Source organism: Diadema antillarum, unplaced genomic scaffold, assembly GCF_040938485.1.
Source record: "Diadema antillarum isolate AM-2024a unplaced genomic scaffold, OU_Dant_1.0 scf00000039, whole genome shotgun sequence".
NCBI lineage: Eukaryota > Metazoa > Echinodermata > Echinoidea > Diadematoida > Diadematidae > Diadema > Diadema antillarum.
Genome location: NW_027270928.1, coordinates 1,800,875 through 1,825,289, shown reverse-complemented (window position 1 = coordinate 1,825,289; position 24,415 = coordinate 1,800,875). Strand labels below are relative to the sequence as shown.

The 24,415-nt window shown below is 39.4% G+C and overlaps 1 protein-coding gene across 1 annotated transcript in view; it reads left to right on the top strand.

Moving 5' to 3' along the window:
- Positions 1-12,311, top strand: part of LOC139710739 (BLOC-2 complex member HPS3-like) — a 31,095-nt gene extending 18,784 nt beyond the window's left edge. The window contains exons 14-19 of the mRNA XM_071622659.1: positions 4,669-4,767; positions 5,720-5,783; positions 6,948-7,105; positions 8,415-8,543; positions 9,492-9,672; positions 11,563-12,311. Of these exons, the coding sequence (XP_071478760.1) occupies positions 4,669-4,767; positions 5,720-5,783; positions 6,948-7,105; positions 8,415-8,543; positions 9,492-9,672; positions 11,563-11,720 (789 nt within the window). The 3' untranslated portion in view covers positions 11,721-12,311. The remainder of the gene's footprint in view (positions 1-4,668; positions 4,768-5,719; positions 5,784-6,947; positions 7,106-8,414; positions 8,544-9,491; positions 9,673-11,562) is intronic.
- The last annotated feature ends 12,104 nt before the right edge of the window (positions 12,312-24,415 follow it).

The window sequence follows — 24,415 nt, the reverse complement described above, 5'->3', positions numbered from 1 at the left end:
CTTGCTGTGACCAAAGACCATCAAGATTTCTGTGTATCTGGCGCTCCTTTGTTTGCATATTTATGGGAGTTACCTACATCTCTTTTGGTATCAGATTACACTACGTGATTACCTGTATAATTATTGTACTAATTGTAGTTGTGTATTAGATTTACCCTCGGTACATGCACTGTTTTGCAACCACTTCCTTGCCACATATCATAATTTGAATTGTATAGATTTACCGGTATCCCTGGTACATGCACAGGTTTGCTACCACATACTTGCCACATATTGTATTTGGAATTGTATGAATGTACTCCCAGTACATGCACCATTCTGCAACCTCATAATTGCCACATACTGTACTTGGAATTGTATAGATTTATCCCCAGTGCATGCATTGAAGGATATTTTGGATACTTTGCATATTTTACTTTGCACTCCAAAAACTCCCCTAATACAGTCAACCTCGGATACCTCGAAGTCGTCGGGACTGAAGAAATTGGTTCGAGGTACGCGAATTTCGAGGTACGCGTACGTCGAATTTTCTTCGACTTATCCGATTTTTGTCGATGTTCAACATGGTATCTGTTACAGTGCCTACCGATTTTTATACCCCCGCCAAACAAAGTTTGAAGGGGGTATATAGGAATCAGCGGGCGGTCGGTCGGGCGGTCGGGCGGTCGGTCCGTTGCAAATCTTGCGTCGCGAACTACTTCCTCAGTTTTCAACCGATTCCCATAAAACTTGGCACAGATGTGTGCCTTGGGTTGTAGATGTGCAAGACGTATTTTTTGACAGTACCCAAAAGTACGTTGCCATGGTAACGGCATATTATGGGCAAAAATGGGTACAAATCTTGCGTCGCGAACTCCTCCCACAGTTTTTGATCAATTTTTATGAAATTAGGTACAGATGTTCATCTGAATATGTTAATGTACAAGACACATATTTCCGCAGTGGCAAAAAGTGCGTTGCCATGGTAACGGCATGTTATTGGTAAAATATAGGGCAAAATGCTTCATGGCAAAACTGCTTCATCAGTGTTCTTCCAATTCTCATGGAATTCATATTGAATGTTTGTCTTAGGATATAGGTCAGCATGACACATTTCTTGACAGTGACAAAAAGTATGTTGCCATGGTAACAGCTCACATATTATGAGCCAAAATGATGGAAAATTTTGTGTTGCAAACTACTTCCTCAGTTTTTGCCCAATTTCCATGAAACTTGGTACAGATGTGTGCCTTTGGTTGTAGATGTGCAAGACGCATTTTTTGACAGTACCCAAAAGTACGTTGCCATGGTAACGGCATATTAATGGCAGAAGATCAAGGAAATATCTTGCGGATTTAACTACTTCCTCAGTTTTTTGACCAAAGCTTATGAAATGTGGCACACACCTTGATCTTGGTGGGAAGATGTAGAAGACATATTTTTTGGACGTGTCGGAAGCTGCGTTGCCGTGGTAACGGCATATAAATGGCAGAAGATCAAGGAAAGATCTTGCGGATTGAACTACTTCCTCTGTATTCGACTGAAGCTCATGAAATGTGGCACACACATTGGTCTTGGTGGGAAGATGTGCAAGACATATTTTTTGGACGTGTCGGAAGCTGCGTTGCCATGGTAAGGGCATATTAATGGCGGAAGATCAAGGAAAGATCTTGTGGATTGAACTACTTCCTCAGTTTTTGACAAAAGCTTATGAAATGTGGCACACAATAGTCTTGGTGGGAAGATGTGCAAGACATATTTTTCGGACGTGTCAGAAGCTGCGTTGCCATGGTAACGGCATTTAAATGGCAGAAGATCAAGGAAAGATCATTCCTTGGGTAAGACTGTCGTCACGGGGCGGGGGTATTAATCACCTTCAGTGATATTTCTAGTTTGTATGCTTGTCAAGTGGATTTGAATCGACTTTAATATGAATGAATTGAATGAAAATCGATGTTCTTCTTTCATCAGTGTTTCCTGGTGGACAATTAAATGACTTATCACCATAAAAACAAAAAGAAAATACCGGTACGTAATCGAGTGCAAGACAGGGTTGCAGAACATGCGTGCTGAATGTACATTGTCGCGTCGGCGTAGGTACCCCCTCGATCACTATTCGTTTTTCCTCCTTTTCTCTCTCTAAGTCATCATCTCTTACACAATATCCAACACAAGAATCACAGTCTTAGCTTTGCAAACTATTAAAATTTCGCACAACTATGGGTGTACATGTAGCTCACCAAGACTGTTTTGAGCTACAGGGAGCGACGGCAATGTCGCACCGCTACGTACCGGTCTTCCATGTGTCTACCAGCAGCACTCACAGTCAGCAGACGATACCGTTAATCATTTCCAAATGTAAAAGCAACAATCAGTTATTTATTTTGGTATCATACGGAGCAGAATATTACTGTTATTCATTTAATTTCCAAGCAAACATCCGACATTCGTTTTACTATCATACGGAGCCCAATATTACTGCTGTCCACTTCCAAAAGTGAAATGAATTATCTGACAATCATTTTATCATCGAATGGAGCTGAATGTTACTGTTTTTCATTGTTGAACGTCAAGGCAGACATTTATTTTACCATCAAACGCAGCTGAATGTTAGTGTTATTAATTTCGAAATGTGTAATAGCCAATATCCGACATTTATTTTCGCATCGTATGGAGCAGAATGTTACTGCTACTCACTTCCAAATGTAAAAGCAATCATGACTGTGATATTTATTTTGGAATCTTCCGGAGCCGAATGTTCTTGCTATTTACTTTCGAAAGTAAAAGCAAACATCCGACATTTATTTAATCATCGTACGGAGTTGAATGTTATTGTTATTCATTTCCGAACGTAAAAGGGATCATTCGACATTCATTTTAGCCTATTCCAGAGCTCAACGTTATCGCTATGTACTTTCGAACGTAAAAGCAATCATCCGGCATTCATATTATCATCGTACGGAGTTGAATATTATTATTTATTTCCGAACGTCAAAGCAAACATTCGAAATTTATTTTAGCATCTTCCAGAGCCGAATGTTATTGCTATTTACTTTCGAATATAAAAGCAAACATCATACGGAGTTGAATACTATTGTTATTCATTTCCGAACGTCTAAGGGATCGTTCGACATTTATTTTTGTATCTTTCGGAGCCGAATGTTATCCTTGTCTATTTCCAAACGCAAAATCAAATATCTGACATTAATTTAAGCACCGTACAGAGCTTAATCTTACCGTTATTCATTTCCAAAAGTATAAGCAAACATCCCACATTTATTTTAGTATCGTATGGAGTCGAATATTACTGTTATTCATTTCCAAAATCAAAAGCAATCATCTGACATTCATTGTAGCAACTTTCGGGGCCGATTGTTACCGCTGTTCATCTCCAAAAGTAAAGGCAAACATTCGACTTTTTTGGTGGCCCGACGTGCGTTTTGGTGGCCCCGGGCCACTGTAAGTGTCGAGCCCTGAATAAGTGCAGCACAGTACATGAAGGATGGGCTACTTGAGTAGTGAGTAATATTTCAAGATCAGATTCCGGCTATGGCTTATGAGGACAGTGCTATTACTGTAATCATAAACATTTACCGAAGAGGATTGTTCGCATTAAAAAAAAAAAGCGAAACAATCTTAGGGGGCCTTGACGATTGTGCTAGAAAAGAAAAAAAAATACCGAAAACTCAAAAAAGATTCAAGTCAAAACAGGGGTAAAATACATGATGATTTCTTTTTTTTTTTGTCTGAAAATCGTAAAGCGTATTATTCCGTTACTTCGAAATTTATCAGAATAAACTGTTGTTAAATCATATCTATACTATTCTTTATTATGCTAGGCCTATACTTCCAGATTATATACCACACATTTTTCATAATCGCATTGCTGGAAAAAAAGTATTCAGAGCTTGCGTTCTTGGGGGAGAATTAATGAAACAAACTTCGTGAAAGGAAAAAAGTAAAACAAAAAAAACACTAGCGGGAGATTGATGTTTGGACAGCGGACCGTGATTAATGCCAAAGATATAACTGTCAACACCTAAGCAGGTGCGCCACGACGGTTAAGAAATGTACGCGCACGGCATGACTATCACGATCGCAAATCAAAACAGAGTGGTCAAAGAAAGAGCGTAGTGCTATTGTAAGCACTCCATTTGCACGGCTGCTATATGCATACCGTGTACGTGTGTAGGCACAGTAAGTGTTACACACGGGATTTTCCTTGTCAGCTGTGTAGCGGGTATTTCTTTGGGCGCGCGATCGTTTGGGGCTCAGAATATTTACAATCGAGTGTGAAAAGATTTGTGACATGTCTTCACTGTCCACGCGCGCTTCATCATAAATGCTGAGTGATGTTGCAATTTCAATTCGAGCAACATGCTGGGAAAAACAATAAGTTAATTAAGATTGGGACATGAGATTTCCCTTCGAGGTAACCGAACTTCGAGTTAGTTTTTTTCGAGCTACGCGAATTTTAACACACGAAAACTCCATAGGAACAATCGGGACTTTCATTTTGCCTTCGAGGTAAGCGATATTCGGCTTATCCGAGTTCGAGGTATCCGAGGTTGACTGTACCTTGATCTTTTAGGGGTTAAGTAAGGAAAAATATCAAGAGCCTTCAATGAGAAATTTTCAAGATTTGTATAAAATGCATTCATCATCTCTTCTACCACTCTATCTTCATAGGAGGAGATCGTTCCAATTTATCTCAGCCAGCTGCTCCATGCAGATCACCCATCCATGATGAACACCTCCAGGGCATGCAGAAGGACGCATGCTCATGTGGTAGGCTTCTGATATATTTTATCTGTGGATGCCTGTGAACACTACTTTACTATCTGATGATGTGCTGACATTCAGTCTCATTATCTTGCCACAAAGTTCCACTACAAGCGTAATGTTAACAGTCGTTGTATTGTTTATGTGTTGATATTTTTACCGTCTTGACAGGAAAACAGCTTGCTCACAATTTGACTTTTGTTATGTATCTACTACCATGTTTGAATGAGGTGAGTTACAATAGTGGACACAAGGGTGACAGAGTTGATGCAAAGTTTAGCATTTGAGCAATAATTCAAGAAGCATGTGGTGAAATTCAAGCAAGTATGCAATGATTACCTGTAGACAATATGCTTGTTCAAATTCCAGGAAATCTGCCTGAGATCAAAAGTTGATGAATTTTGGAATTCAATTGTATAATTTTCCATTGATTTGAGAAAAGTGCATTAAAATTGAATGGAGACTGTGCACACTTTCATATGATTAATATATGAGTTACGTTGTGATGGTAAAGAGTCAAATCAAAGATCAGATCATTCTGAAAGTCATTTATTATTTTATTAACTTAAACATGGAAAGAATTCAGTGTAACTCATCAGTGTAGTCATACAGAAATAAAGTGCAGTGAATTTGGATGATTTCTGACGAGACATTTCTATAGTCAATGGTCTATGTCTGTAAGAGTACCATGTTATTACGGACAATTTGATTAGGCCAGGGCAAGGATAAGTTGAGATTAGAATAAGTAAGTATTTCAACATAAAATGAGGTTTGCTTTTGTTTGACGCTAAAATAGCAAGGAGCTGAAGCTGACCTTATTAAAAGGAAGATGCCATTTGAAGGAAATCAGCAAATACAAAGAAGACTTAGCGCATTTGCTTATTTAAGGAATTTCCATGAAATATATAGCATTTAGCACACTCCACAAGGTGTCCATCTTTTCATGTCATCCTTTCAGCCTCAAGGAGATGGATGCTTTGCAGCAAGATTTAGCTGGCTGAACAACCTGGCCCCTTTCCAAGGTTAGTGTTGTAATCTACCCCTAATTTTCAGTCATTGTGTAGCAACTTGGTAGCGCAGTAAGTGAAGCATGATGAAGAGAATAGAATGGATATTGTCCGAATATTTGAATAACTTCTTGGTAGTAACCCTCAAGGTAGCTATCATTTGCAAAGGGTTTAGTCTGCCATAGTGTGAAGTAACATGTTGTGATGTCAATGCTCTCAGCTGTTAATCTGTCATTTGTAGATGAATTTATCAATTGCTGTATAGCTGTGGAATAGATTAAAGGAATTTTGCTTTATTTTCTCGGACACTACTCAAAGTACACCTTCCTGTAGACACAAAAATGCAGAAGAAGAAATCTTTGAAGGCTTCCGTGGCAGTAGAACGTTGGGTGGTAGAAGGCTTAACGGTGCACCACTTATTCTTGCTAGGGTATTATGTGTGTGGCCCTGAAAAGGGCCTACCCAATTCTGACGTTTCGGCAAGCATGTTCTCGCCGTTCTCAAGCCTTGAGAACGACCCAATGCAGAAGAAATCGAAAGTGCTGGAAATCAGGGTTTATCAGCTCAAAAGTGACTGGATAATTTTGGTGTATGAGATTAGCATTGCAAATGACTTATACAGTGTTTTAGCATTCCATTTCCAATGGAAGAAATAATTGAAACGGCACTTACCACACAACTATTATGGTATGATGATTGTCAATACGTGTATTGCTCTTGCAAATATTTTCAAGCATTTTAGGAATATGAGGAGCAAGATAGAAAGTATGTTGTCATAGGATTGATAAATAGGGGGCTTTAAACTAAGGTGTGGCTGTATTCATGTAAGTCATAAGAGTATACTTGATAGCCTATTTGTGATCTAGACAAAAACTTCCCACTAGAAGAAATAGTATATCTTCTTCTGCCTCTTCATTTAAACAACTGATTTATTGTAAAAGTATAAGCATATCACCATTATGATATAAAATAACTAATGTATATTATTGTAAATTTTTGCATGTAATTTTTTTTAATGGAATTGTTCCGTAAAGTTTTTGATGAAAGTGATACACATTCATGAATTAGTGAATTGAGGTTTAGACATTTCACATGAGTTTAGCTTCAGACTTATACATGTGCAAGACTGTAGGAATGATTGCTGAGTAATGATGTAGGTGTGGTTGCTGTTACTGCCAGGTTCTCTGAGACAAACATGTACCAGCCTGGAGCAGAAGGCTAGATCCTGGAGGCTACAGAGGGGTCGCAGCGGGTCAGTCACCCAGCCTCAGACCACTACCAAGAGTGGTGCCAGCTGTCCATGTTGCTGCTGTAATGAAGTCCTCATGAGATTACAGGTGGGCATATGGTGATAATGGTGATGGAGATATGGAGAGTGATGGTGGTAGAGGTGGTAGGAACGATTGATGGTGACCCACACGGAATTGAAGGCATTGATATAAAGAAAGAGAACAGATATGATGATTGGCTGGTGATGGTCACTCGATTGTTGTATTTTTGGGTGCATTTTTCTTTAAAAAAAAAAAAAAAATTGAGGCAGCATCATGATCCTAAATGTATTTATCCTGTTGACAACGAGTCCCGAGTATACTCGGGCAAGTGTCTTGGGAAATGCGTGTTGTAACAAAATCAGTCCATCCTCAACGGGTTAAGGCATTTTCGGGTAACAGGTAAATGCAACTGTGTTTTCAAACACATGTAGAAACGTTGATTTGAAACACCATTCCAGGGGCAATTGGAAATGCATTTGTGACCACGATTGCCTTTCTGCAAGTAGATACATGCAATGCCGTTTTGAAACACGTTCATATCTTAGAGCTGCGCAGGTCAACTTCAAGCTGTTTCTGATTGCAGAGGAAAGCCTGCGCCATGTGTGTTTTCTACTCACTGTTTATGCGTGAATGATGAAAGCATGTTCGGTGGTTCATAGTTGACCTCTACTTCCTGGGTTGAACAGCGCACAGCAGCTGCGCGGTGACAGCACTCGAATCACGATTATATGATGGTCAGATAAAAGTGACACCATGAGAAAAGTGTTTCAAATCACGTTTGTAAACACCATTTGAAACACATTTTGAAATAAGATTCTCTCTTTCGAGGTAGATAAACACAGCCCTTGCAGGTGAGAATTGCATTGTTAAATATGGTGATGATGATGATTTTAAGGATTTAATTGTGATTGGATGTTTAATTGATGATATTGTTCAGTTCATGATGTCTTGGATAAAAACAGCCTTATAACTTATATCAGTGTTTTTATGAGACTGATGATAGTGTAATGACAGTGACCAGAATTTATGTAAATCAGGAAGTTACATAGAATCAAATGAGTGCCATGTGAACGATAGATTTTGAGAAGACAATACCAGTATGCAGAGTCATGAGAGCGTGCTTTTTTGTACACAAGATAAATTTCCTTTTGATCTACACATTGTTGCCTTGCTGCAATATATGTACATTAGATAGATTGCAGTCTTGAAGTGTAAGTGATCTTTTTCTGACGTGTAGAACTAGTCTTGTACATTAGTTTGCATTAAGTATCTTTTATCACTACTCATATACATGTTTGGCATGGTTGAGTGATGTTTCAGTTTCTTGATTGTAGTATTCAGTCCGTTGTCTGTCTGTCTGTCTGTACCATACCAGAGTCTTCTCTGCTCCGATCACCTGCCTTCAGAGGTTGCTGTCTATGTCATCGAGGAGACAGAGGATATGAAAGATGGAAGAGGTCGGGGGTCACTCCAGCTTCTCTGCCAAGCTAAGCTGGACATCAAGGTGATCTTTACACACACACACAAATACAAATACACATACTCTGTGTGCTAAGCATCCTTTAGTCTCGATTGTGATATGAATTCTTTGAGCCTCAGTTTAGAATGTATAGCTACAAGGTATGTACTCCTTGCAAGCAACAGTCACACTATTGTGACTAATTGTAATGCACTGAAGTCACAGCAAGCATCTAATTTTTTTTAAAGGAAACCCAAACCCCAAAAAGAAATGTGGATTGAGTGAAAGCAGCAACATTAGTAAAACACACATCAGTGAAAGTTTGAGGAAAATCACATAATCGATGCAAAAGTTATGAATTTTTAACATTTTGGTGTTGGAACCGCTGGATGAGTAGACTACTAGAGGTAATGACGTCATGTATGGACAACAATATAAAGAAAATATAAAGGAATTCCACAAAAATTAATTTTCATGAAAATCACACATTCCATCAACTTGATACTGACTTTTGTTAAGGGCAGTAATTATTCTCCCTGCTTTCTGAAAGAGGTAAGTCGAATGCTCTTTCATTATGCTAGAAAATTGAAAGCACGTTGAATTTTTTTCTTCATTTTTTTAATAATTGTTGTCCACGCATGATGTCATAAACTCAAGTAGTCTCCTCATCCAGCGGTTCCAACACCAAAACTGTAAAAATTCATAACTTCTGCATCGATTGTCTGATCTTCCTCAAACTTTCACTGATGTGTTTTACCAATGTTGCTGCTTTCATTCAATCCACATTTCTCTTCAGGTTTTGATTTCCTTTGAATAAATGTCGTGAGATTATTAGATACAATGTACATTCCATTCGAGTGTGTGAAAACTAAGGGAAGTATTTCTAAAAGCTTACATCCCTTATGAAGTAAAATGTAACACTTACAGATTCTTGAGGTGCCTCAACTTTGCAGAGCCAGATATTGATATTATTTCTTGTTGTGATTACTGCAGGGGGCATTGTCTTTGGTGATTCAGGAGTACCCCAGCATTGCTGTAGAATTCTCCAGCCAGCACTGTGGTCACAGCCCAGAGCTGTGGGCACACGTCTTAGCAGACCTGGTTAGAGGCATGGAGGAGAAAACCACTGATGGCATGGAAACTAGGAAGACTGTCTCACTCCAGATGCTATCAGGTGAGAGGAGAGATGTCCATAAACAAAGGAAGAGATATAGAAGGCAGAGACTCCAACTCTCCCGTTTTCGACGGGAGATCTCCCGCCGAAAGCCCATTTTTGCAAAATCTCCCGTTCTCCTGCTTGAGATTTAATTTCTCCCCCCCCCCCCCCCCAGCTCTGTGTCTCCCTCTTGAAATGATTTCTTACTTAATAGCATTGTATGTTGAAAAATAAGCCTTAGATAGCACAAGAGAGCATCTAGAACCCTAGAGCTTCCAGGGTCCTTAAGCAGGCCCTGGACCCCCGGCTGCAAGGAACTTCACGCTTCACGCACATCAAATTGGAGTCTCCCGTTTGCTAGGGGTTTCAGGCGGGAGAATCTCCCGATTAGAAAATGCTTGGGGTGGGAGTCTCTGAGAAGGACAGACAAACACACACACACACACACACACACACACACATTCCTCTAAGATGCTTCAACTGTGTATATGATACTTTACTCCTTTTTTTTTCTAAAAAATTGACTAATCAAAATTGAAAACCATAAAAAAATAATACTTAATTCAGTTTAGTTAGTAAAAAAAAAAAAAAAAAAAAAAAAAATTGGGCTTCATGTATTGAATAAGTGCATTCACAGTTATCGAAGATACTTGTAAATATTTTCAAATGTTCCCATTTGAATAGTGTGAAAACTTTTCGCCTACATACAGGTCCTAAATATGCATAACGGGCAGGTGCATTATATAACCATGGGGTTCCTAGGTCCTTAAGAGGGCTCTTTGTCATTTGTTTTAAATACTCTGAACAAACGGGCATATGCCCGGTGTGAAATGTATCCTCGGTTGCCTGGTGTGAAACACTACAATATCCCTGGGGGGTGTTTCATCAACGTTTGTCAGTGCTGACAACTTGAATCACCATAGTAACAGTCAGTGACCAGAGCATCTCAGCCAATCAAAACCAAGGATTTTGCTGAAATTGTCAGCGCTGACAAAACGTTGATGAAACACCCCCCTGATTGAAGCCCTTTGCAAGAACATACACTCACAGTCATTCACAAGCGTGACTACCACTGCTGTTGTTATAGTCATGACAACTAAAAAAAAATTGTGTTGAATGAATGCCTGTTGTGCAGTGAATGGAAAGAATGTGTCAGTGCATTAAACATAGCACATTTTGTCACACACTAAATCTTGCCACATAATCACTATCATATCAATGCTGCTGTGCCAGTAATGCACTTTTTTTTCTGTTCTGCTTGATTAAGAGTTTTCTTTGCTATGTGTACCCTTTATGTACCCAAGAAACTTATTATTGCAGGCATTATAATCCTGCTACATCCACAGAATGATTAGTCACGATTTTAACTGCAGGAAACTGCAAATTTACATGTTGACAGGTATTTATTGTTGCGTAGTTTAGATATTATTCAATGCACACTCAAGTGACAAACTGGTAGATCCTTCAGCATTGTAATACTTTAGGTTTGCCTGTAGTGTTATCAAATGGATACGATAATCATCAGTACTATTATCAAACTACAGCTTTGCAAGTAGTGCAATTTTATAGAAGGCATAGCCTTCCTGTCTGTCTCCGAACACTTTCAAATGTATATTCGTAATGTTATACTGATGATTATTGTGAGCATTCTTTTCTTTGTTATAGTATGGTGTTGTCAATTTTCTGTATATTCTTGTGTTTATACTGAAAGTGTTGAATAAATCAAATTGAAATCGAAATAGTGCAATAGGTTATTTGATGCAGCAGAGGTGATTAACCGTAAATTTTTGTTACACCAATTTTCTATAACACTGCATTTTGACATGGTTAAAATGTGTCACTTTGCCACCTTTGGTTTGGCTCAGGACAGACAGAATTTGTCTTTTAAATCCCCTCACATGATTCCAGGTGTACTTGGCTACCTGGTACAGGAGCTGGATGCCTCCACCCTCCTCGCCCTGCTTCCTTCAGCCCTACCCCTGGCTGTAACGATGCCCTACATGGAGCGTGCCCTCCTCAGGGACAAAGCCAGGCGGCTGCGACAAGAACTGGTAGCCTTGGTCTGAGTGACATCAAGGAGATAAGTCCTTTTGTAGGAATGACCACAGGAGGTCTTTGACAGAAAGAGCCTGCTGACAAGACAAGCAATTAAATTGCTGGCAATCAATCCTGTTTTATTTCTTGTTTATGAATCAAACATGGCAAACACGAGAAAAATAAAAGCATATCGATTGCAGGAATTTTTTTGTAAATTTCCACCATGGCAGTCCTTGCATATGCTCTTATTTTACTACTATTCTTTGACTCATTTAATAGTATTAAGTGATGTTTATCAAATAGCACTTTTGCAAAGATGTCACATTATATATGTGGGGAAACCTACCACATGATAGCATATGATGGACTGAAAAGATGAGACCATTTTGACTTGTTCTTCGTTGAAGAGAATGAGAAGTCAACACAAAGACTCCAACTCTTCCACTTTGAGCCCACTTTAACAAATCTCCTGCTCTCCCACTCTAGCTGTGTGTCTCCTGCTTAAAGGTGATGTTTACCATTGGGAGCAGTGATTATAAAAAATGTTTGAGTTATCACATGTGATGCATATGTGTAGGTTAGTTGTCTCACAAAACATCCTACCATGTAAACATTTTGCAATAAAGCCTAAAATATAAAGATATATCACTTTTTCTCAATAAACCATAAATTTAGATGGTTTATTTTAGAAACAACTTTATCTTCACTATTATTTTCATTTTGTATATTTCACAAAACTTAACATTGATTACGCTGTGTGACACTTTAACATTGATTGTTTCTATCCCTAACTCACATTTTAGAACTATTTTGAAAGCACTAAAATTTGGTTTTTGTTTCATCTGCAAATGATAAATAATGCCTTCAAGACATTATAATTCAGCTTTCTCCTGCACAACATTGGTTTTGTCATATATGTTCAAAAATAAAGCAATGGTAGCACCAGAGAGTATCAATTAACCTAGCGCTTCCTGAGCCCACATTAGGGCTCTAGACCCCTGGCTGCAAGGGATGTCGTGCTTTGCTCTCGTGATGTGAGCATGTTCGCAAGATCAGAGTCTCCAGTTTGCTACGGGGTCCAGGCAGGAAAATCTCCCGGTAAGAGATGCTTGGGGTGGGAGTCTCAGTCAACATAGACTGATCGACTGAAATGATATTAGATATATTTGAGTCTCCGCATTGTTGGATGGATTTGATGTGAATGGACTCGTAGATTGAATGTACTGTACTAGGTGAAATGGCATTAACTGCAGAGTTAGAGCATGATGATATTATACAGTCAAATATGTGCTAGGTTAGGAGGTGGAAAATCATGTTACATGCATGGGAAGGTTATGCTTATCCCATGCAGTGAACAGGAGTATGCCAGTAATTGTTTACCCATTGAACATTAAATATTAAGCAATACAGGCTTTCTTTGTGAGATGTCAATTTCCTATTCCATTGTGTGTATATGCACTTTGAATACAGTGGACTCCCTTTATAACGAAGTCCTCGGAACCGGCAATTTTCTTTCGTTATATCGAAATTTCGTTATAACCGAATGAATAAACAGTAAAAATACATACAGTCGATAATGTTGCAGCCCTAAATTTTACTTCGTTGTAACCGGAATTTCGTTATAACCGTGTTCGTTATAACCGGAGTGCACTGTATTAGGCCCGTTACTTTTCTGTAAATTCATTATTATCATTTGTTGATGTGCTCATTGACATAGATAAAAATGTTAACTTAGGTATGAATGAAAGCTATGAAAATAGCTTTGTCTTGTGGTGATTCTAATCATCATTCAATTTAATAGTGTAGTAGTGTAAAGTATCATACGCTTGTTGATAGGATGAAACAAATATGTATATTGCATGCTTCCTTTGTGAGATTCTCCATAGAACATCACCTTACGCTGAATGTAATTCATTCTGCATGTAGAGTATAAATGCAATTAGTGATGCTCATGATTATCATCTCCTTGTGCGCAAGCTATTGACAACTCTTTATAGGTAAAAACAATTATTTCATGAATGTGGCATGTGTTTTGTAAGGCATGGAATGTAACAGAATTTGCTTTCATTTCTTGTGATCAACTGACACATTTAAAATGAAAAATTATTGAGAAATCCCATCAGGACTTCAGGTTCCAAATCAGTTTAGTTGTCCATATATTTTCTTAAGTAACAAACTGAGTTCCATTCTCCATTGATACAACCAAGAGACAAAGTTTTTTATTTTCCATGATATAATGTGGAATGCTCTGTCACTGACATTACTAGTTTTCATGAATCCATGTAGAAATTTGTCTTTAATTCACTTTTTTCTTTTGTCTTATTTTCATTTGAGGGTGATTTTTAAGAAATTGTTTAGTTTGTTTCTTTAATTGATTATAATAATAACAATTTATGTTGCTGACATTCAATCAAATTGAATGCTCAAGCACACTAGATGATGAAAGTATAAAGGTAAGATAGAGAAATGGAAAAAATACAAATGTTGTGAAACAAATGAACTTCAACTCAGTCTTAAATAACTCCGTTGATGGTGTTTGTTTTTGTTTTTTTCATGTGAGAGGTGGCAGTGAATTCCACAGAGATAGTCCAGCACATGCAAAGGCATCCCCCCCCCACCCCCCCCCCCCCCAAAAAAAAAAAAAATTACTAAATGCAGGGACCACAAGTAACCCAGAGTCTGCTGACTGAAGTGATCGAATGGGGGTGTATATCCTCTAACTGACAAAGCATTTTATATTTTGGCATTTGACTCTGGTCTATAGTCGAAGAAAAAAGTCACAGAATAAACAGTGCAGTGTGACTAATCAAAGACTCAAAAACCCGCATGTTTAGGCTTCTATGGCATATAGTTGTATGATGTATTTGCATGTTTTGGTGTTTAGAATTGTGTCATTTTACATGGTGCATGTATATGTATATGTTCAAGCAGAATGGCGATATATTTTATTTCCTGATGTAAGAGAGATTTAGTGTTGTAATTGAGATATATTTTTCAGTGCAATAAACTCCAAGACGAAAGCCAATATTATGTTGATAAAGTTTCTCTTCTTTCTGCATGAAGGTGTGAATGGACATGATTGAATAGTTGGACTACCATGCATAGTACAGGTATGTGTTATTTCAGCCAGATAGTAAACAGTCTTCAAAATTTTTGTGCTTGAGGATTAAGTTCAAATATTATTGATGATCCACCTACTTATTTTCTGCTGTCTATATAATACTAAAAACTTCATGTATTTTGAGGCACATATGTAAAAAAATTAGAGACGATAATGCAAATAGCTACATATATCTACAGACTTATTATTAATGACATTCATGTACACGTACTGTATGTATGCCTTCAAAGTTAGGCAATGTCACAAACACGACATTTATAGCTCACCTGAGCCGAAAGCATTTTCATCTTGAAAACACATGGTCAGATTTTTATTTTACCAACTTCAACATGGATTATTGCCAGGGTTTTGTATCTGTGCAAATAGGCACCATTTCTTACTGGGGGGGATCCAGGGAGCATAATGCGCGGGGTATGGGCTGGGGTGGGGGGGGGGGGGGGGGGGGGGGGGGGTGGGGGGAGGGGAGGCAAAGCCCCCAAATTTAAAAAATCTATACCAATCCTGTATTTTCTACATTGTTTATGGCAGACCCAGGGGTAAGTTAAGGGGGGGGGGGGGACCAACACATTGTCTTCCTCACACGTAATGGAATTTGTCACTAAACCCATATCACAAGGGTGGCAATTAATACAAGGACCCCAGAACCCCCTATTTCAAACAAACAAACAAACACAGATTGTGAAAAAATGGTGATACTATGAGTAAGTATATTAATGAGTGCACTTTCAAGGTTATTCATAGTAACTCCAGGGGTTCGGCGGGGATCGAAGGGGAGGACGGCAGTTCTTAATTTAAGCCTTTTTTTTTAAACTGCATTGTCAAATTTTCTAAATACAGTTTACTTGGCAGGTATTTTTTTTACCAGTGTAATGGAATAAGCAAATGGACACCATGCCCATACAGAGGCCCTCAAAGCTGCCTCCCATCCCCAAGTTTACTATGTTCTCAGGTAAGAGTCTCCAGGATTGCGTGAAAGGTAAACTTGCGATACTCTGGTGAGAGCGAGACCCCCGGGTCTCTTATTACATTGTTTATAATGAAAGTGAGTTTGTTTCATGCATCCAATGGGAGGAGAAAGAGGAGTACACTTTCTTATCACAATAATTACAATTCCTGGCTCAGTTTTATCCATGTCATATTTATGCGACATTATTTGTAAGAGACGCAAGCTGGCCTGGTTTGGTCTTAGTGTTCGGCACAACTGCCTCGCAAAGACTGTGTTACAAGGCACTGTAGAAGGTGGACGCTTCAGCGGCCGACAGAGAAAGAGTTGGTTGGACAACGTGAAGGAATGGACAGCTCTACCCTCGTCAGACCTCCTCACAACAGCCCAAGATAGAGCCGGATGGAAACGGTCGACCGCTTACTATTCCTCATGACTCCCCAACGATCGCAGAGGTCGAGGGATAAGTATTTGTACCAAAGCAGTTACTACATAATCATTAATAAAATAGGTGCACAATTTACACAAGGATGCCACCACCAAGAAAATCTTCAAAGATTCTTCTCATGTATCATACAAGAAGGACCGGAGTCTGCGGGATCTGCCAGTTCACACAAGACCCAACATCATTCATAGGTTAAAAAGGGGGGAAAAGCTTCTTTGCTCAAGGGTTTGATTTGGAACAAGGATTTTGAAAGAAAGACGACTTTTATAAAGACGACGGAATAATTTACTCGATCTAGATAAGACTGGTGTTGCATCAAAGCTTTATAACAAGAAATAAGAGATCACACGTAAGCAAACCACGCAGGGAACGCGAATGAAGTTTATAATTGTCTTGAAATATTTATAACATTTATGTCAGACAACAATATATAGAGAGACAAACAGACAGAGAGAGAGATGTAGATATATACAGTACATAATTATATTCATCTCGTATCAAATTTTCAGTCCTCAATTATTCATTATTACAAGAGTCACATAAAAGCAGGCCGAAATATTACATTCTCTTGATTTAAAAGCAAAAAAAAAAAAAACTATATTTGCTACCAAAATATCAGTTTGACGCTCATGGAAGCACTTGCCGGTATTGGGTTTTCTGGTCACTGCTGGTAGAAAATGATGATTTGCAGGCGAAGTTACATTTTCAACCTCCTAACCAGCGGTGCTTTATATATGAATCAAACAAACTGAAGAAACTGACGAAAATTAATCCTGATTAAGTACCCCAGTTCCACGGAGATTTTTATTCTCTCTCTCTCTCTCTCTCTCTCTCATCGGCCACTCGTCGGAAGCCAAATTTGTTGCATTGGGCCATCCGCCGAAGTGTATCGGATCGCAGTCTGATGAATCCGACTTGGTTGGTCGACTATCACGTCAGTGTCAGACACGTCGCGCGTGATCCTCATCGGACAATCTTGCTTAATTGAACCACGACCGGCATGTCTGACACTGACTTGATAGTTGACCAAAACAAGTCAGATTAATCAGACTGCGATCCGATACACTTCGGTTGGCGGCTGGAAGCAAAATACTTTGCTTCCAACGAGTGACCGATGAGAACAAATCCCAGTGGAACGAAAAAATAATGTGAACACCCAAAGATTGGCTTAAATGACCATGAGCTAGTTATAGGCCGGGCAACCTGCCATTTGACGAGTGTCCCGGTTGCCGACAGGTTCACGTCGCGGTGTTTCTCGACGCCGCCCGCTGTTGTTCAACTGCGTGTACACCGAGCACCCGCCACTCTCAAACCCGACTCTACCTCGACTGTTCTCTATGTGATAAGCCGATGAATGAATAGCTCCATGCTCCACGGCATCGGGAGAAGACGGGGCACCACTATATTCGGGACATTGCTCGTATTGCCGGTCATCGCTTGCTGGGCCAATGCCTTGGGGTGTACGTAGATCGCGGCGATTAGTGCTGCTATGTTCAAACGCTGCGCAGTTTCCAAGAGATTGCATACTCTCAGCTCCGTTACTGCTGTGTGTCCGGTGGTCAGGTAGCATTATTCCAAGCTCTTTCGCATCAGGCGATGCGGCAGCTCCAAAGTAAGTAGGGCATTGATCATATCGCCTTCCATCCGTCATGTCTTGGTGTTCAGAACTGTGTAATCTCCTGCTGGGTGTCGAGTCACTGTTACTTGAAGCATAGGCAGAACAGCTCGTAGTCTGTTCACTTCGTGGGTTCTCAACTTGACGATTCGGAGGACTTATATATCCGAGCTCTCTAGCGTCTTCAGAGGGAGGTGCCCCGAAAAAGGCGGGACACTCTTCATAATCTCTATCATCTGTTTCATTCATATTGGTCCTTAGATTGCGTATTCTGTGCCCTTCTACATTATCAGCATAGGCAGAACAGCTGGTAGCTTGTTCACTTCGTGGATTCTCAACCTGACGATTCGGAGGACTTATATATCCGAGCTCTCTCGCGTCTTCAGAGGGAGGTGCCCCGAAAAAGGCGGGACACTCTTCATAATCTCTATCATCTGTTTCATTCATATTGGTCCTTAGATTGCGTATTCTGTGCCCTTCTGCATTATCAGCATATGCAGAACAGCTGGTAGTTTGTTCACTTCGTGGGTTCTCAACCTGACGATTCGGAGGACTTATGTATCCGAGCTCTCTAGCGTCTTCAGAGGGAGGTGCCCCGAAAAAGGCGGGACACTCTTCATACTCTCTATCATCTGTTTCATTCATATTGGTCCTTAGATTGCGTATTCTGTGCCCTTCTGCATTATCAGCATAGGCAGAACAGCTGGTAGTTTGTTCACTTCGGGGATTCTCATCCTGACGATTCGGAGGACTTATATATCCGAACTCTCTCGCGTCTTCAGAGGGAAGTGCCCCGAAAAAGGCGGGACACTCTTCATAATCTCTATCATCTGTTTCATTCATATTGGTCCTTAGATTGCGTATTCTGTGCCCTTCTGCATTATCAGCATAGGCAGAACAGCTGGTAGCTTGTTCACTTCGTGGATTCTCAACCTGACGATTCGGAGGACTTATGTATCCGAGCTCTCTAGCGTCTTCAGAGGGAGGTGCCCCGAAAAAGGCGGGACACTGTTCATAATCTCTATCATCTGTTTCATTCATAGGGGTCCATAGATTGCGTCTTCTGTGCCCTTCTGCATTATCAGCATCACTTGAATAAGCGGGACATCCACCGGTACGTTCTTCTTCAGAAGATGTAGAGTCATCGTTAAACACCATATCATATTCCGTGATAGCAATGTCATCTGACTCCAGCTGGTATGCAGGACATTCCAATAGCTGCCTGTCATCAGAGCGGTCACCTTCGTCCGGAGTACTGTGTCCTGTTGAATTTCTGTGACCGTTATTCTCGTCATCTCCACGAACTCCTGCATATGAGTACGCACGACACTCGTGGCTCAACACATTGCTGAGCTCTTCTCCATCGCCATCACTGAAGGTCGAGGCATCGTTAGCAGACCCTCTGTCCGGCAAACTTTCAGCAAGATCTAGGAACTCCATTAGACGTTGGTCATCGGACAATTCATTCTCAGGCATGGTTGCTGTGAGGGTTGAATTGTAAATGATTATAATGATGAAGTTTCGTTCTCAGAAGAATGAAATACATCGAGATAACGAAGATCTTTGTCACATGAGGCAAGTGAAAATGAAAAATCCACTGCTATACGCACATTCAACCCAACCGTTTACATGCCTATAGTCCATCCTTATCTACTCATTACTACGTGTATAAGATATAAATGTTACCATACAACGACGATAGAAGAGCCTGGTGGAGGGTTACTGCATCAACAATCGCCAACGGGCGTCGTTGTCCACGGCAGAGCAGAGAGAGAAGTTTATACATTTGATATAATATGACATATATAATTATCTATTAACATTATAATGTACATATAATAATAATAATAACAATGATAATAATAATAATAATAATAATAATAATAATATAGGCGCTACTTGTATAGCGCACAGATCCACCTTTCGGTGCTCATGGCGCTTCAAAAATGATAAGAGTGATACATTATGTTTGTATATAATTATGTTCAAATTTGACAACCGAGAAGAAAATGGCAAACGACAACAAACACATGCCAGATAAAGAATACAACTGTTCTAAAATACCCTTGATATTCTAGCCTCTACTCAAATAATACTATAGCTGTATGTATAACTGATTTGAATATTTTTATGTCGATTATTACCAGTGGGATGTTCATCCTCTTCGTCACAGTTACTTTGATTTCCATTCTCATCTTGATCGCCACCTCCGCCGTCTGTAATATAGTCAGGGGACAAATAGCAGTATGTATAGGTGTTGCGGTGGGTAGATATAATTGTATGATGCCATGTAGGCCCCTACATGTTTTGGAGATTTCACTGTACAATATAAGAGAATCGACAAAATAATTATAGTTAAACATTTCCTTGTAATGGCAGATTGCAATTAATTCACTAATCAAATGGTGAATCATCCTTCGCTGCACAGGTTGAATATACTTGATGTTAAGTTATTGCGCACTTTGAGGGGTGAATAGTTATCTCAAACAAAATTCCAAACTTTTGTTCTGCTGGCTGTTAAGTTTCCGCTCGTTACAGAAGTTCGGACATGCCATACGTAAGACAATATTGAAGTACAACTTGCAGGAGATCGTGTTATAACATCATCACCAAGTAAACATATAAAGTGAAAAACACTGAAAATTCTACTGTCAAAATTCGTTTCTTAATTCGTATACATATTAATCAGGCTTTGAAATGGATTGAAAATAAGTTCAGCGCAATTAATTGTCCATATAATAATTTCGAAAGGAATTCATACCTCTGTTAGAGCAGTGACGGATACTACAAGCATCTACTACCAGATAATCCCCAAGACAGCCTGCTGCTTGCTGTTGGTCTTCGTCCAAGCACTCCCGCCAACGTGCTTTTCGTCCGCTTCCATGTAAAATTTCGCACGGTGACCATTCGCTCCATGTTGACCACGCAACGACCCGTTCACTGTCCACTCCATACTGGTGTGGCCGAATATCAATCATTGATTCAGCCGAGTCGTTATCACGATTATTAGTCAGTGGCCATGTGCTCTGGTCTACTTCGTCAAGCTGACTATTTTCGCCTAAATTGCTTTCCACCTGTTCCTCACCGTTGCCAGTCGATTGGCTGACCGATTGAATGTCCTGATCGCTACGAAGACCTTCGTCTTCTGCTCCGCCTAAACTCTCATGTGCAAAGAATCTTGACTGATCGGAGACTTGGTCGTATGACGCAGGTAGTTCAACTGAGTCTTCTTGTCTACTCGACTGAACTCCTGTGTCATGAAGTGCGTTGGAGTCCTCTCCCCAAGTCGATTCCAAATATTGTTGCTCACGATCCTCTTCAGATATGCCAAAACGCCGAGGTATGGTCGGCGCTCTTGACGAAAACTCATATCCGAATGAGAAAGGAGAATCAGCATTCTGTAGGTCGTCAAACAGATTTTGTGACTCGTAACCATGACTAGAACCGTATTGTAATCGGATGAGATACTGCCTCAGGCGTGACTGCCACGACACGTTCCCATAAACATAATCCGATTCGATTTCTTCTGGAAGACATCCTTCCAGTGGTTCACATCTTTGGAGCTCTGTGACGTAAAGCTGACGTTGTGTACTCGTGCGAAAGCATGCAACCTCCATCTCTGGACGACAGCGACGATGCCGAATCTTGTGGTCGTCGCTACGACACGTGCACAAACTCCAAGACGACCAAGGCGTAAACATATCCTCTTCGGAAACACCTACATGACGAAGTATAGAAGATATGAAAGCGAAATGTTGATACCTTGTAGTGGTGTCTCAGCTTAACAAGACACCAATTTGCAGTGTGCTGAGGAGGCAAATGATTGTTCATAGCTAGTGTACATAAATTAATTTTGTGTCTCGTACTTTAGTTGAATTCTTTGCGCTGCTTGTGTCTTGTTCATTTCGTGGACCTAATTGTGATGATACCTTTGGATTTTATTCTACCATTTATAAGAAAATGTAGTTTTTATGTATACACGGAGCTTCACCTAAGATGCTTGTACTCGCTAATGACCTGGCATAGTACAGTCTATATTCATCACAATGTACGAGAATTCATCGAGGAAGAAAGAAGAGAGAAAAATTACTTGTAGTGGGTTCCAGAGTGGTAGGTGAAACAGTGGTTGATTGCTCGTTGCCATAGCAACCAGTTGGGCGACAAGATACTGTTTGCGCGGTCTGATACCGGCCACGAGCACGCCGGCATTCGTGCCTATTCACGATGCAAAACCGAAGTCTAGTTTTGGTCGACGTCGTACACGAACACGACGTCCAGGGAGTCCACTGTGAATACATGAGTTCACCTAAGGCTAAACCTGCAGTCATGTCAGAAGAGACAAGAATGAGAGGAGTAAGTGGCAGGTAAGACATATTCTGTTATGGCAAGCCAAGAGGAAATTATTTTGTGGCCAAACCACGATTCTGAACGTTGTAACAAAGCTGCTTATTTCTGTTTTATGCATTCATACGCAATATATCTTTATTGTCTTTACCCAAATCTTACCACACCGTCCCCATAAATGAACGATGATGATTGAGTATTATTGTCTACACACAAGAGATGCTTCACTCAATCAGCATGTAATGCAGTGTGTAGAAATTTACTTGTCTGTCAGTGTTATTATACTTTCTTCAACAACAGCGCAGCAAATTCATTAGAACGTTAAAAGAGTATTTCAGACGATTTATACATGTATAATTTCACATCATCAGGTACTACATAAATATGTAATGCTATGTAAATTTGTAGAATTTATTATGATGAATATATTCTGAAAAACCCAATTTATTATGATAAATATAATCTGAAAAACCTAAAACACAATATATTGAACAAGGATGAGGGCGTAGGAGGCTCACATGAATTACTCCAGTAATGTAGCAATGTCATTCCATAACAATACCACAATTGTTTAACAAGTTCACCTGTGCATAATCTATGCATGCTTTCTTCTTTTGTTCTGCTTCCTCGAGCACCAATCACGCTTTCTTATGTGAAGCTGCTATGTCACATTTTCATTCATTGTGATTCGTTATGAATTTTTTAATCATTCTCATTCCTCATCCGAATCATTATAGATTCTGTAAGTCTGTACCCAGCATTACCAATTTATAGATGTTCAGATGCAAAAAAGTCTGAAAATCATCTGGAGGTCTTTTTGAATATGCTCGTGTAGCTGGATGGAAAGATCAATGTGTGGTGTATTTATACGGTGGCATTAGAAACAGGATTGGTGTCACTGTCGACGTTTCATCAGAGCTACAATGGATTCATTTTGAGACAACAGTGCAGACATTTTAGTCCACCTTGAAGGAATGTTCTCATTTCTGATTGCTTCAAGAAAATGTTTGATACATACGAGTATTATGAACTTGATAAGACTATATTGAGAAGGAGAATCTTACGTATTGCACGACGCTTTCTTGAATGGGCTGTACCAGTGGATGAATTGGAAAATAGCCTTGAAAATGTATCATCTTCGTCTGGCGTGCCGATATCTGTGAGGCCTGACTCTGGAATCGAGGAATTCGTAGGTGAGGTGTAAGCGTTACTCAGGTTGCCTGCGTTCGGAATGGCACGAAAATGAAGATTTTTTTCTTTCTCTCTCCATTTGTCATTATCAGCGTATATGAACTATACCCAGTGTTATAAAAGAAACCCACCCCAAAATGAATAACCGTTTAAAGAAAGAGAAAAATATTTCCTACAGAATGATACAAAAATGACAAAAATCAGATAAGAAATAAGGAAGATATGACATTTTGGAATTTCACTTTTTTTTTTCGGAAAAAATTTCTTGACTAGTCCTTATGACTATGCAAATCAGCAAGTTGACGATGTCATGCTCTCACAATTTCTTATCCATTTCATACACAGAAATGACAAAAATCTCATATTTCAGCTGTTTAAATATAAAATTTGTCTTCAAACCACCCAAAATTAAAAAGAACAAATGTTAACTCTGATATATCTTGGTATGGGAACATGCTTTTATTTGTATAGATAACAAATTTTGCAAATTTCATACATAAACATACATTATTTTATATGAATAAATGCATATATGAATAAATTTTCTTTGTGGGAAAAAAAAAACATTATTATTTTTTTTTTTTTTTTTACTTTTGGGGTGGATTTCTTCTTTTATTTTAGCATGTCACTTCATGGAAGACCTGTGCAGTTTTGGTCATTGCGTTTACACTGTTTCCGCTCGTTCCATCGAACTTAGTACCCCCAAAAAAGTGAAGATACTAGATGTTTTAAACACATATTCTTTTTTTCAATGCAAAGTGCGTGCCAATAATAATACGCGACATTTAGAGGAAGAGCATACAATATGCCAAACTGCTTGTTTGGAAGCGCCTAGTATCAAACAATACATCATGCCATTTATTCAAAGTCTTCTTTTGGTCTACATCGAATTTATTGGCCGCTCAAAGAAACTGATTTGATATTTCATCATAATGCATGAGATTAGAGTATTTTTTTCGAACTACTGCGCTTAGAGTATTTTTTTCTAACTACTGTGCTTAGTAATCGACTTTTATTTCCAACAACACTGGCGTGTGTTGCACATAACACTTTGATTATAATTAT